The 14,564-nt window shown below is 42.0% G+C and overlaps 1 protein-coding gene across 7 annotated transcripts in view; it reads right to left on the bottom strand.

The window, feature by feature from the left end:
* sdk2b (sidekick cell adhesion molecule 2b) overlaps positions 1 to 14,564 on the bottom strand; it is a 1,061,066-nt gene that overhangs the window by 241,150 nt on the left and 805,352 nt on the right. For all 7 annotated transcript variants that reach the window (XM_085963616.1, XM_085963614.1, XM_085963610.1 and 4 more), the window contains 5 exons: positions 12,411 to 12,526; positions 10,171 to 10,360; positions 8,713 to 8,811; positions 7,433 to 7,627; positions 6,055 to 6,256 (listed from right to left, as the gene is read on the bottom strand). In XM_085963616.1, the coding sequence (XP_085819742.1) occupies positions 6,055 to 6,256; positions 7,433 to 7,627; positions 8,713 to 8,811; positions 10,171 to 10,360; positions 12,411 to 12,526 (802 nt within the window). The remainder of the gene's footprint in view (positions 1 to 6,054; positions 6,257 to 7,432; positions 7,628 to 8,712; positions 8,812 to 10,170; positions 10,361 to 12,410; positions 12,527 to 14,564) is intronic.

Raw genomic sequence — 14,564 nt, forward strand, 5'->3', positions numbered from 1 at the left:
TTGCTATGTGTCCTGCTTTCCCACACTGTCTGCACACTTGGTCCTTGAACCAACAATCTTTCTGGTCATGTGTTGTTCTGCCGCAGCGATAGCACTTCCCTGTTCCATAGGACATTTCGTTGGTGCCATATTCTTGCGGTCTCCGTTGTATCTCTGCAGCGCCCCTTGCGGCTGCTTCGTGTGATACTGCCATACTGAAAGCTTTGTTCAGCGTAAGGTCCTTTTCTGATAGAAGCCGTTTCTGGGTTCCTTCACTTTGTAGCCCACACACAAACTTGTCCCTTAACGTATCTGCTAGTCCCGCTCCAAACTGGCAGTGTTTCGATAGCTTGCGCAGTTCCGTTAGGTACTCAGCATTGCTTTCGTCTTTGTGTTGGTTCCTTTTATGGAACTTAAATCGTTCTGCTATCAGCAGCGGTGTGGGGTTTAAGTGGTCCTGTAGGATTTCTACTATGCTTTCAAAATTCTTGTTTACCAGCTTCTCTGGGGTTATTAGATTTCGCAGTAACCCATAAGTTTTTGCACCCATGGAATTTAACAGAACCAGTGCTTTATTAGCATCTGGCACTTCATTCGCCCTGCAGTACACCTCAATACGTTCCACATATGTCGCCCAATCTTCGACTTCATTGTCGAACGTAGAGATACTGCCACTCTTCGGCATCCTTGGGTGTGAGTTAACTGTCAAAAATTGCGCCTCCCGCGCTTCCCCTTCTTCTCCGCTGGCACAAAATGGCGTCTCCCGCGCTTTCCTTCCTTCCCGCGCTCGCCCTTCTTCTCCGCTGCGGCTTCTAAAAATGGCGTCTCCCGCGCTTTTTTCTTCTCCGCGGCTCAATAGCGTCTCCCGCGCTCCCCTTTCTTCGCCCCGCGGACCCTGTTCAGCCCGTGAGCCCTGGCTGTGCTCTGCGCGTTCTTGTTTTTATATTTTTCGACGCCGCTCAGTCTAGAACCCAGCTGTTTCTCTACCCTCTCTCTCTTCGGTTTGTTTTCTTTTTCTCGACGCCGCTCAGTGTTCAACCCCCGGCTGCGCCCTGCGCTCTTCACCCTCTGTCTTACCCCGTCGACGCTGCTCGGCTTTCTCTCCGCCGTCGGTCGGCTCCAGCCGCCGCTGCTCGGGAAGGGTCTGTGCTGGACCTGTCGTCGGTCTCTTGCTGCTCGTCGTGGCTGGGGAACCAAGCCCGGCTCTCCACAGCCTCCCCTGCGAAGTTCAATCTCTGCCTGACTGCTGGGCGGTTGCTCGTGGTCGACGCCCGTGTTCCTGGCCTCGACTATTTTTTTTTTATGTTGCAGGTAGATTCGAATCGACACTCGTCGCCACTGTTGGATCCGTGGTTCAGTGGATATGCTGTTATTAAATAATCACACGGATGCTGTACATTAACAATAAACAGGTCTTTACTGGAGGAGGGTAGTCTCAAGACTGGGGGTACAGAGGCATGCGCAACGCTTATATACAGGTGTGGTCACTGCCGGTACTACAGTATACAGGAGCTGTAATAGTTGTTCTGACTTAAAGGCACATACACTACAAGGTGTGTCTTGTTTTGCACACTTTGTACAAAAATAATAAATTGCAGGACAATGGAGTATTACAGTTTAAACTCTTTTTAATGAAGCATCAGGTCTGTAAGCTTTCTCAATCATCCAGTCCCATGTGGACCAGATGGAGTCAGGACCCCCTGGGTCTTCTAAACAATAGCAGTCCTTACACATGCCTGCAGGCCAATGACAACTCAGCATGTGATCACGTGAATATCATAGGTATTCCTTACAGATGCCTGCGGGCCAATGATAAATCAATATGCAAATGTTACAAGCTGTGATGCCTCTGGAGCCAAACAGCCTGAAGATCTACACCATGGTATGAGTCACCTGTGTGTGAAGGGCAGTAAAGGGGGATAAAAAAGACAAAGAGGTAGAAAAAGAGAAATATAGCAGTGGTTGCATCTTAAAAAAAAACTGCACAGAAAGCCTTCTCTCCTTTTTGGTGCAGTACTGAAATGGCAAGTCACAGTTTTTCACTATACAGTACATAAATGACATCGAACAGTGACTAATGTTATTCACTGCCTGAGTACAGGAATAGAAATGTGTAATTGTACAAAAAATTATGTGGTGAGTTTGACTGATGACTTATTCGCCTAAGGAAGAAAGGCTGAACCAATTCAAGTGGTTTCTGCAGAGCTCAACATAAGGTTGGGTTATCGCGATTTAACACCAGGGTCTTACTACAGATTGAGCATCTGAAATCCGGAGTTCTGGAATCCGGAATGTCCCAAATCTGGACTCCGGGACGATTGGTGGCAGGGTCGTCCGGAATCCGTAAAATGTTCCGGAATCCAGACACCCTGTCAAACTGCAACCTGGGCCCAGGCATTTCCAGACTCGGAACGTGTTTCTGATATCCGAAGTCCGGAAACGCCCGAGCCCAGGTTGCGATATTTCCGGACTTCGGACATCAGAAACACGTTCCGAAGTCCGGAAAAATACAAAAAGCGGCTCGGCCTCGGTCCCGAGGTTGCTGGATTCGGGACGCTCAACCTGTATAAGAAAGAATAACTATCGTGCAGTAATATTATTGCAAAAGTTAATTTACAAACCAATAAAAAATAGAAATCAAAAAGCACAACAACTAGGATCATTAAAATTTATAACCGATTTCCACAACAAATGCATGGATTTTTGGGGGTTGCTAGATCAGTAAAAAAAAAAGTTACTCTCAATTTTTAATTAAAAAAAAACTAACTCCCCCCCCGCCCCCGGTCTTCATGCAGATTCCCGAGGTGTGTGTGCACTGCATCTGTGACTTCAGCACATACATTGTGGACCATGCTAACATCATGAATGTGATTGGCTCACGCCTCTAGCTTTGATTTTGGGCAGGAAAAGAATTGGAGGCTTTAGCATTTATATTTTCTGGCTCAAATCATATAAATCAGCCATTAATCGCCATTAAATAATATCTGCTGAAAGTGTAAGCCTGTGGACGGGGAGTGAAAGGTGATTGTCTTGGCTGTGATGCTCCACATGGTTGAATAACCGACTGACTTTCAATGTTCAGACTCATAAATAAGGAGTGGTCACCTGGGTGAGGTACCAGAGTGCAGCCAGGGCTTGTGAACGCAGAAGTCAGTGCCTTCTGGGGAAAGGGAGAGGGGATCATTGAAAAAAGGGAAAAATAGATGTGTCAGTTCACAAATACTCTTGCTATTTACCTTGAGCTACTATCTCAATTATTCATGATTTTTAAATTATATTGTTTGAAACCAGTAGCCTCATATATCGTCATTCATATCAAGTGCACTCAAAGCAGGTAGAAATCTTTTTTTTATTTACTCTCTTGTCAAACCTATCTTTTAGCCACTCATTCGAATCTGATGTATTTCTGACTTTTAAGTAATGCCTAATTTAATGCAGGTATTGATTCAACTCAAATTTGAACTCAAATGTCAACATTTACTTAACCAGATTTGCAAATCTCCAATACTTAATCCCTTGTTTTGCAACCTATAAGTAGTATTTTTTCAATCCTGACATTTGATTTTCTTCAGATTTACCAAATCCAGACTTGTAAATCCAGGTTTAGTAAATGCAAACAGCTCGTCGGGATTTTGATATTTACTGAGATCTGCCGCCGAGGTCCACAGAAGATCAGATCTGCTTGCTGCTCATTCCTCAGAATTTAAAGCTTAACATTTCTCCCAGGCGGCTGCTGATTCCAAAGCCACTGGAATATTTTCTCTCCCACTCGTTACAATGCTAACTTGTTTTCTCTTATCCAATTTCTTATTTTAAAAGTTTACATAATTTCGTTGCATTAAGTGTTAAACCAGCCAGGGCAAAGTTACAAGGGTAAAGAGATCAGCGAGGTGGTAAGGTTACAGTTTGTGTACTTGATTTGGAATGAACTAGTTGTGCTGAAGCAGCCTCGTTCGAACATTGGCATTACTTTAAATATAGTTACACAACTGAACCTAAAGCTATATTTAATAAGGAAGAGCTGCTGATCTGCTTCGAGTGGAATTTTCCTTTCAAACCAGAATTTAAACAATTTTTGGACACGATAGCAACTGGCAGAATAGAAGGAAAAGTTGAACAAGAACATGTGTGACTGTAAATGTGCAGCAGTCCAATTCTCAGTTATGAATAGCATTGAATAATTACTATCTAACAGTCCTCCTGATTTAGTAACTCAGGGCAAATCAGGCTTTAAGATCTGTGGCAGGAAGTTACCAAATTAAAAAACATTAGCATTATTAATTTAACATAGCAGCTGATCTTCCAGGGCTCTGCTCACAGGTGGTCTGCGGTCTGGAGCACAGCTGCAGAAATGAAGCTGTGCTGAACATGGTCTGTGTCCCTTAAGGTCACTGCTCAGGTACTCGCTGTGAGGAAGTGTCCTAAATAGGCACATTCTGAGGTCAATTCGAGGCTAACTGTTGAGGCAATTTTCTGCAGTTTGGCAATTGTCTATGAAGCTCTGGTGCCGACCTTTGCAGATAGGACAGGTTAGCAAGGTTAGAGAAACCAGCAGGAAATTACTGACTTTCCTTCAGTTTAAAAAAAATTGTTACTTTGAAGTGTGACATCGAAAGTGTGGTTGATGCATACTAAATACAAGCTTTTTTATATGCAGATTTTTAAAAAAAGAATAAAAATGTAACTAAAGCTTTATAAATAAAAAATAAGCATAAGCAATGTCAATCTAAACATAACTAATGACCTTAAACACGATTTGATAAATCTTAAATAATGCAGCAGGATTCATTAAGTAGGTGAATAAGTCAGTGTTTAATAGATATCTGACATCCAAGTTATCTCTAATTATTGGTTTCAGTAGGAGAGATGGAGAGACTGCAATAGAATTCTTTTATGTTATTTCTCTTTTTCATCTCTTTCTCTGAGAAGTGTCACTATTTGCATAAGAAGCCTTTCTGACTTAGTGACTGGAACCTCACTCCCAGCCATTTACAAGTGCTGTTCTTTTATACCCAAGGTAACTCACTCCTTGATTCTGGTCTTCTTTCCTTAGGGAAGTATCTCTGCATCTTTCTGCAACAGTGTAGTCAAGATTGGGAAATCATGCAAAGCTACACCTTCAGTCCAAGGCATAATTAATCAGTATCTCTGTCCCCCTCAAGCCCATCATATAGTGTATGAGCAGTGCCCCTATACCCCTGTGCTTTATATCATTACATGGATTACTTGTTACGGATTAGCCATTTTCCCACATTTCTGCCTTTTGTTCATAGCTAAAAGCAGCTGCAATAAGCAGACCGAGTTTCCTGTGGACTGAAATCCAAGTCCTTGTATATGTGGGTTAGTGTATAACAACTAATGGTTGTGTACTTTTTACTGCATATCACACGAGTTGCCCACCACATTCTCCTGTCTTTCCCAGAAGATGGAAAATATCACACCAACAGCACAAAGCATTCAGACCAAAATACTTGCTCAGTAAATACTGAATCAGTACTATACTTAAGAACAATGAAATTAGAATCAGTCAGTCAATAAGGAATTAAAGGGTCCTATAAGGAAAGTTCAAGTCGTCATGGTTCTAAGTACCTACTAATACCCTGACCAGGTACAATTCAATTTGCACCTAGACACAGACAGACAGACTTGCATTTCTCTAGCGCCTTTCATGACCACCGGACGTCTCATAGCGCTTTACAGTCAATGAAGTACTTTTGGAGTGCAGTCACTGTTTTAATGTGGGAAACGTGGCAGCCAATTTGTGCACAGCAAGCTCCCACAAACAGCAATGTGGTAATGACCAGATAATCTGTTTTTGTTATGTTGATTGAGGGATAAATATTGGCCAGGACATCGGGGAGAACTCCCCTGCACAAAGCTTGGTATCCTCACTATTTTCCAGATAAACCAACCTGGCCATCTCCCATTCTTCATTTTGAAATTCGGTTGGGGAAAAAATTATCCAATTTAACTCTAAATATTTCACAACTGTATGACGTAAACACAGAAATGTCCCTATTTTGTTAGAGTACCCTCTTGAAATCCTAACCATCCTTTGTAAACATTAGCACTTACCTGTCCACTAGATATGTAGTAGATTCGTGGCTCACAGAAGCTGAGTGGAGTGACCAGTTTCCACTAGGTAGCTCTAGAGTTTGGATGGTGTAGTACCTAACTGGAGACAGACCGTCACTGCCTGGTTCCCATGCCAACAGCACACTGCGTGACTGCACATCCTGCTGTTGTATGGTAGGTTTGCTGGGAGGTTGCGGGTGAGCTGAGGACAGAATGAAAATGTTTAGCGAACAGGCTGCTTTTTTTACTCAGTTTATCGTAGAACCTTATAGCACAAGAGGAGGCCACTCAGCCCATCATGTCTGTGTCGGCTCTTTGAAAGAGCTATCCAATTAGTCCCACTCCCCTGCTCTTGCCCTCGTAGCTCTGCAAATTTCTCCTTTTCAAGTATAAATCCAATTCCCTTTTGAAAGTTACTATTGAATCTGCTTCTGCCACCTTTTCAGGTAGTGCATTCCAGATCATAGCAACTCGCTGCAAAAAAAAATTCTCATTTTTTAAATTTTACAGAAATTTCATGAAATTAAAACAGTGAAAAAGTCCCTTGGGGAAATGATTAAAAAGTTATATTTAATTTTCTCTGGCAGGGCACAGGAGGAATTGAAGATTTTTAACTTTATTTCAACCCCTCTGTTGTTCATAATTCCATGCCGCCAGCCTTTCGTTTGGGAGGTCAAAACGGTTTAGGCCATGGAGTTTTTCTCTATGAACAATGCTGCTCAGTTTCCACTGTCACCGTCTTGCTTTTTCAAGTGGGACAGTTCTTCTGGACATTAACCCCTCCGGGGGTGGAGGGGGGAAACGGGACTGTGCATGTCCATCTCATAGTCCAATCAAGAACTGGTCAAAGTCATTCAAACTGATTTCAGCCAGAATCTTCAGAGAAGAAAGCACTCTCCGTCCTAACAGTCTAAGATGGGTTGAAATTCGGGCTCCAGGGGTAAAAGGACAATGTTTTAACCCATCGTGTGTGAGCTGCTTATCTCGCATAACATCTGCATGGTGTATCAGTTTGAGTTACACAGCATGATTGTGATTCTGTTAAGTTTCCAATGGGCTTTGTTATCTCCCAGGTTTCAAATTTCTCACTCTATTAGCATTTTGATTTGGAATGTATTACAAAATAATAAGTAGGCATATGTTTCCAGAGAATAGCAGATTCCAGGGTCAAAGTGATATTGATAAAGCGCTCAACGTTTCTTTACATCACTTCTATCATTTGAATCCTTCAAAGTGTTACTGCCTTGGAACACACTTCTAGGGCACAGACCCATTATAGAAAATATTCTCTTCAGGAGGCTAACAGTTTCTTGATAAATATATAGAATTGCTCTCAGTCAATAAAAACAGTTGCATTATTTATACTGTTCTTACTTACCTCTCTTTTCTGTTGTTACCACCAAGGCTTCTGCGGCTTCACCCCACCCTTTGCGAGTCTGAGCTGTAATGCGGAAGACGTAACTGCATTCTGGTTTTAGCCCAGCTGCTGTATATTGCCGAGCACTCGGGTTCAACACATCCACTGTGGCGGTGTTTGTGTTGCTTGTGTTTAATCGGTAAGTTATCTGGTAAGCTGAGGAAAAAGTTGACTAAATATCAAATTATGTGAAAATGTACACAGTTTGCGAGCACCACAGCATCCTCCCAAAATTATACCTACAGTCTATTAGTTTACACAATGGGAATCTGTAAAAGAATCCCAGGGATTGCACAAGGGCATTAGATTTTTCTCTCTCTGCGGTCCGACTTATGGCAAACAGTGCGATAGATATTTGTCTTACGTTTAGCATACAATGGGCAGTATTGTATCGGCTGCTTGCTTTATGCCTTGCCTGATATTCAGTTCTATTGAATATCGGGTGGGGCATATAACTGGGTGGCCAATGTTACACTACCGGCCAGGGCGAATTTCTCTCCGAGTGTCTCAAGTACTGTACTTTGCATTCTTCTATATTTGTTGACTTCATAGCACATTATTTCTTCTGCTATATAAAAGAAATCTGCAATTCTAACACTATTTTTATTTGGGTAGCTGATACCTCTTTTGGGAAAATATGACAGGGGGTCACCCCAGCTGCACATCAGCTCTGTCCTGGGCTTCCCTGGAAATGTGACAATACTGTCTTGGGTCCATGAGACATTTAGAATTTGAAAACTATTGCCATAGAAGTATATGAATATGTCACCAGTGTGAGTTAATACAATACGGTTTTTAATATTAGTTTACAACAGTCATGGTTTGAAATTTACAGTATTGCAGCATCTCACAGTTACCCTCACCTCGGATATAACCCACATTGCCCATCAGTCTCTTAAGTAGGGGACAATTTCAAACGCCTTTTCGACAACACACTACAGAATTCTCTTGTATCACATCTTCAGTTAAAAAATACTGCTGCTCTTCATTATCGGAGAAATCATATAAAACAAGCCCTCATTATCATATCCCTTTGTGTGGCTTAAGATTGTAATATTTGCTGTTCTTCCACACGTGTGTTGAACACTGTGGGACACCAAAGGATCAACGCAACTAATATTTTAGGCTTTTCCATCAGTTTCCTTGCTCTACTCTCCTCCTACTATGTCTAACCAGAGAGATTATTGCAAGTGTTTTTGTTCACATTTATTTCAAGTTTCAGGAGTTCCCATGTCACTCACCCAGGATGATCCCATTGGGTTCAGCTGGAGGCTGCCAGACCAGACGTACAGATGTTGTTCGAACTTCTGGAAACAGGATTCCTACAGGGGGTCCAGGCACTAAAAAAAACAGAAACAATTAAAAAAAGCTACTTCTGCAGCTTAACATTTTCACATGACCACTGTAATGATTCAGGAGCTCCCATTGCTGAACTTGCTCCACTTGTACGTGACTTTGTCCTTGAACATCACTTTTGAGTTATCTCTTTGACCAGCTCTTTTCTTTTCTTGCTACTTTTCTCCCCTTGCCTCCCCTTCTCTCTTGAAGGCATTGTCTCCTTGCTGGATATGATTCCACAGGTACCGGTCATCGCTGGTACCTTGGCCATTATCTTATGTGCATGTGTTAATAGGCGACATGTGTCGACAGGTGAATGGCATCACTGGTCAAGTCCAATTCTGTCATATCATCCTCAATGTTCAAACATGTGCAATTCCAGGATTCACTAGATAGTGATCGGGAATGGGAACCAAGGCTAAAACCCCCTACCTAACCCAGAGGCAGTGAATCCCATTCTAGTGCTGTGACTGCAGCCCCAGGTAAGATCAGCTAACTTGGAACAGACCAGGATTAAATCTGAACCTTCCTTGATTGTAGTTCAGCTATTTACTGGATAATGATTAGCTGCCGTATTCTTGCAAATTTCAGACAGTTGGATAAGTTTGGTCAATGAGCCATAATGAAGAGCTGAGCTTATACTTTAAAATCTTAAAAACAAAATCACTTTGCCCTTTAAGGAGTAGCCCTCAACAAAAAATAAGGGAAAATGTGGCTTCATACGACTTTAACGTATTCATAAGGTGAAATTAACATTTCTTTGAACAAAATATATAACTAAAATGTCACAATTTAACGTATCTGGCATGCGAAAGGAGTATTATGGACAGCAGTCAAAGGATTAATCCACTTTCATCTAATTTTTTCCTGCCTCTCCAACCTAAACCAAATTGGTTTTGGATCCAAATGTCACCATGACATGATCTTTAACTGCTAGATCTCCAGTTACTTGCAAATTCATGCAATTTTAATTGCTCCACCAAAACTCTATTAACACGACTTACCTGTGTGATCAGTGCTGGCTGTATTTACATTGCTTTCACTAGTAAGCACGTGGACAATTGAGTCCAATTCATTACATTTGTAAAGTGATGTTAATTACAATTTTGTTGACAAATCATGCTGCCATCATTTATGTACAGGCTGTAAATATTAACAGCATAGTAAATAAAGGTTTCATGTTGTCTCATGACTTGGCTGATGTAGGTTTAAACCTCAAGGAGTGGGAGGTAAGGTAGCAACAGTAATTAAGAAAACTCTGAACACTTGTTTTCTACCAACCCATTATAATACGATTGAAAGCATAAAATGGGGCTTGTGACCACTTATCTATTCTTATTCATCACTGCAAAAATACCAACCATCATCCAGCGTTCTCTCAAGAATGGGTGGGAAGCTTGGCATTCCATCTCCAATTCTGGTAAAAGCAAGGACTTGGATCTCATACAGCACATACTTCCCTAACTCCGCAAGTTGAACAGCGTGCGTAGTGTTGCCTGCAATGGTCCGGAACTCCATAGGAGCCTCCAGGTCCTTCTCCTTGTACAGGACCTACATTCAAACAGAGACCAAAGCATAGAGGAATATTGGGAGAATTCTGTCAGCAACATTGTGAAAAGAAGAAATGTTTCATAGTAGTCCTTTCATAAAGTAATTAACAGTGTCCTTCATTTTTGTGGTTGATAATGCAACAACTAGCATTTTATATCTCCCCTGAGAAGGTTCACCAATAGTGATGGCAGTATCTAAAGGTGCCTTCAAATTTGAAGTTGGCTTATTTTTGTTAATGGTGTTAGTGTTAATATTATAGTTCCTCAATGGATGGAAATTTTCACGCTTATCAAGATGAGGTCATCTCAGAACAGGAAAATGGAACAATATCACTGTTTAGCACCCAGTGTCAGCAGACTGCACTCTCCAGTCAGTTACAGAACAGGGCACATGTAGACTTAAATCACCCCTACTCAATTTAAAAAATGTGGCTTAACCCTGATCTCTGAAGAGCACTTTCCTTAAACATTGTCAGAATTTCTAACAATGTTTGTGGCCTTTCCAAATGAGATTGCCAATTATTTCTGTGGACTCATGCATACAAGGAACTGGGTTGAGACTGTTTACATAGTTTCACTTAAGATCCTTGGAGGTAGAAATCAGTCACGGTTGTGCACCTTTTTCCGGATGGGCAAAAATGACCAATTTCGCAGGGCTATGCCCAGCACACCTAGGACGCATATTGGCCTCAGGTGATTTTCAGGCGTCCAGGGTGACAGCCTAAAACAGGTGTTGAGCCTCTTGCACGTACCACTGAGGAGCCTAACACCTGTTTTAGGTCCCCTCAGATACTGGGCAGCCCTGAGTGGAACAGGCAGCGGGCCTGCTCCGTTCAGGTTTTCCGGGAATGGATACGGCCTAGCAAGAGGCCACCACCAAAAAAAGTAAGTAAACTTTTCATTTCAAAGGTTGATGTGGAGCCGGGAGGAGCAGAAATGCTCCTCTGAGTTCCACATCACTCCTGAGGACCGCTGCTGACTGGCGACCGCATTGTTTTCCTCCCCCCTTTACCAGGGCTTCCCGAATCCTGCTGCCAGCAAGACAAGCAGCCTGAAATTGAAAGAAAGACTTGCATTTATATAGTGGCTTTCACGACCACCGGACATCCGAAAGCGCTTTATAGCCAATGGAGTTTTTTTTGAAGTGTAGTCACTGTTGTAATGTAGGAAACGGGGCAGCCAATTTGCGCACAGCAAGATCCCACAAACAGCAACGTGATAATGACCAGATAATCTGTTTTTTTTTTGTTATGATGATTGAGGGATAAATATTGGCCAGGACACCGGGGATAACTCCCCTGCTCTTCTTCGAAATAATGCCAGGGGATCTTTTACATCCACCGGAGAGAGCAGACGGGGCCTTGGTTTAATGTCTCATCCGAAAGACGGCACCTCCGACAGTGCAGCACTCCCTCAGCACTTCACTGGAGTGTCAGCCTAGATTGTTGTGCTCAAGTCCCTGGAGTGGGACTTGAACCCACAACCTTCTGACTCAGAGGCGAGAGTGCTACCCACTGAGCCACAGATGACACTGCTGTTTGGTTGGATACCGCAGTTGTGTGAGCTGCCTCGGGAGGCTTAACAGGCTCTGGCAGTTTGCCAAAATTAAACAAATGAGGCCTGAGGCCCAATTTCAGCCGAACCTTGGACCTCCTTGTGTGCGTGCCATCGGTTCCGGACTGCAAACAGGCCATAACCGATTTCCTTCATCGTACCAGTCTTGTTACCTGGGCTGGATTCAAAATCAAGCCCTTTGAAGACTGCAAAAAATTTCAGTCATGCTCAGTGAAGAAAAGGTGCTTTAATTCTATCTGGTCTGGAAATTTATTAAAGTCTGAGATGAAAAGACATCAGTGTATCGCAGTGAACCATCTAGTCCCCAATGCACTGACTCATTTAGATGGTCTCATCTGGGTTTAATCTGGAGAAAATCAAAATGTCACTGAATTAAATATACAATATTTTTGTGTTCTTTTTTAAAAAGTGGACTCAAATTGCTTGACTTTTATGTAGCTTTAACAATCAGGATAGCGTCCAATTAATCAACTTGCCTTATAGCCAAGGACGAGTCCATTGCGATCTTGTTGTGGAACCTCATTCCACTTGACCAAGATACTGTTTGAGTTAAGAGCAAGAGAAGAGACATTTGTTGGTCCAGATGAAGGAACTAAGAAAATAAAGAAAGGCAGTTTTATACATGGAACAAATATCCTTACACAGTTACAATGAGAATTTCAAATTTAACTATAATTACACTTTTGCATTTGGCATCTCAAGAATTGTAACAAAAGGTACCAATGACGCTGACAGCATCTTCTAAAAGCAACACCACCTGCTAATATCATGCTAATGTACTAATCCCAGTCAAGAACATGAGAAACATCATAAGTCAAGGATGAGGGTTATTCCTCTCGTTTTTCAGCTCACACACCCAAATACATTCTGAATGCTTCTCACAGTCTTTGTTTTCATTACCTGTTCAAATGTTCAACATTCTTTGAGTAAAGATTTTATTTCTTAATATCCATTTCATTAATTTAAATTTATGTCCTCTAGTCCTGCTGACCTATAACCTCAAAGTAATATTCTGGGTTCACCTTGTTCCTACCATTTAATACTGTCAGTGAGGTCAGCCCGTTAGCACCTTCTCTCTGTACTGTAGGACTTTAAGTCAAATGCATTTACAAGCTACTGCAGAAAATACTAGAAATGTGTGTGTATTATGGTGAGCTGTAGCACTTCCCCGGGCCAGGCCTATCTTTCACTGCAGCAAACTTCTCCAGTTATCAATAGGCTTTATTAGAGAATCATGTTCATCAGAAGCTTAGATATTTAAAAAGATGAAAACAATAAAATATTTCCCCGTCACAAGCCAATGATAATTTTTCCCCACTTTTGTTTTAAACGCTGGGCGACTGAAAATCATGCTGGGCTGCTCTCTGATTCATCCCTCGCAGCTCTTACCTTATACCTTTGCTGCTTGCTGTGGGCAGGATTTTCCTGATTTTGCGATAGTTTTGCAGGATCAGGAAATCCTTCCCCTAGGATGCAGCAGGTTTGATTTCCTGGAGCTGCTGCAGTCGTATTGATCGGAAGACAGGATAGCAGTGAAGGACCATTAGGAGAAGAATGGGTAAGGAACAGAAATGCTGGCTGATTTTCCCAGTCCTAAACCTGGAGTACTGAGGCCAACTGTAATATGCCCACCAATCAAGCCAGAGATCAAAACCTGGGACCTCTTTGCTCTATATAGCTCAGCTCCTCGCTGGCTTAACTAGCTGAGCCTGCACGGGAGCTTTGAGTGTGTTATTAAAATTCACTTGCAAAAAAATATTGTGGATCGAGTAAATTCTAGAAAAATCTAATGGCAGAGAACCTGATAACTGAGGATTCTGTCTGGAGGAAGGGGCCAAGGGGGCAAACAGAGATACAATACTGTCCCCAAAAGTATCAGATGCTCTCTGGTCAGCCTTGGTGGCAACCATGGGAGATATCTAGTGTGCGAGGTGCCCTTACAGGAAATGAAAGGTCATCGACCTGAAATGTTAACTCTGTTTCTCCTCCACAGATGCTGAGTGTTTCCAGCATTTTCAGTTTTTACTTCAGATTTCCAGTATTTTACTTTTGTCTTACAGAAAGTGATACAGGCAAGTCGATTCAGAAGGAGTGTTAATTAAACGGCAATCATTGTGTTGGCCAGTGCCTTTAGCCACTCAGATTGACGTAAGAAAACTACTAAGCACTTGGTCTAAGTGTTAAACAAGGCTTTAATCAACTGTTTTACAACATGGAGGTCTAGTTGTGTCCTTCACTAGTTCCTGTTAAGAATTTCCTGTGCAAGCTGGGCCTGTGCCCGAGTATTTATACTCTCCCTGGACAGCGCCACCCACAGGTCGCTCAGTATTATTTCATAAGTCTTTCTTTCATGAATGACTGATTCATATCACAGTGTATAACAGGTTACGCACAATTTACACTTGGACATGTTAACGACCTTTGCATACTATGCACATTCTAACAGATAAACAACAAAAAAGGGGGCAAATGGGCAATACCTTTCAGCTGCATCCACATTACATTCTTTAGCACATCTTTTTATATATATTTCATAATGCTGTACAGACAGTATGTACATGCGCTGACAGTGAAAATATTTCACCAATAAAACAAGCATATTTATTAATAACTGCACACCAATAAGCTGT

Source organism: Somniosus microcephalus, chromosome 21, assembly GCF_052327205.1.
Source record: "Somniosus microcephalus isolate GS21.2 chromosome 21, FLI_Smic_1.0, whole genome shotgun sequence".
NCBI classification, from domain to species: domain Eukaryota; kingdom Metazoa; phylum Chordata; class Chondrichthyes; order Squaliformes; family Somniosidae; genus Somniosus; species Somniosus microcephalus.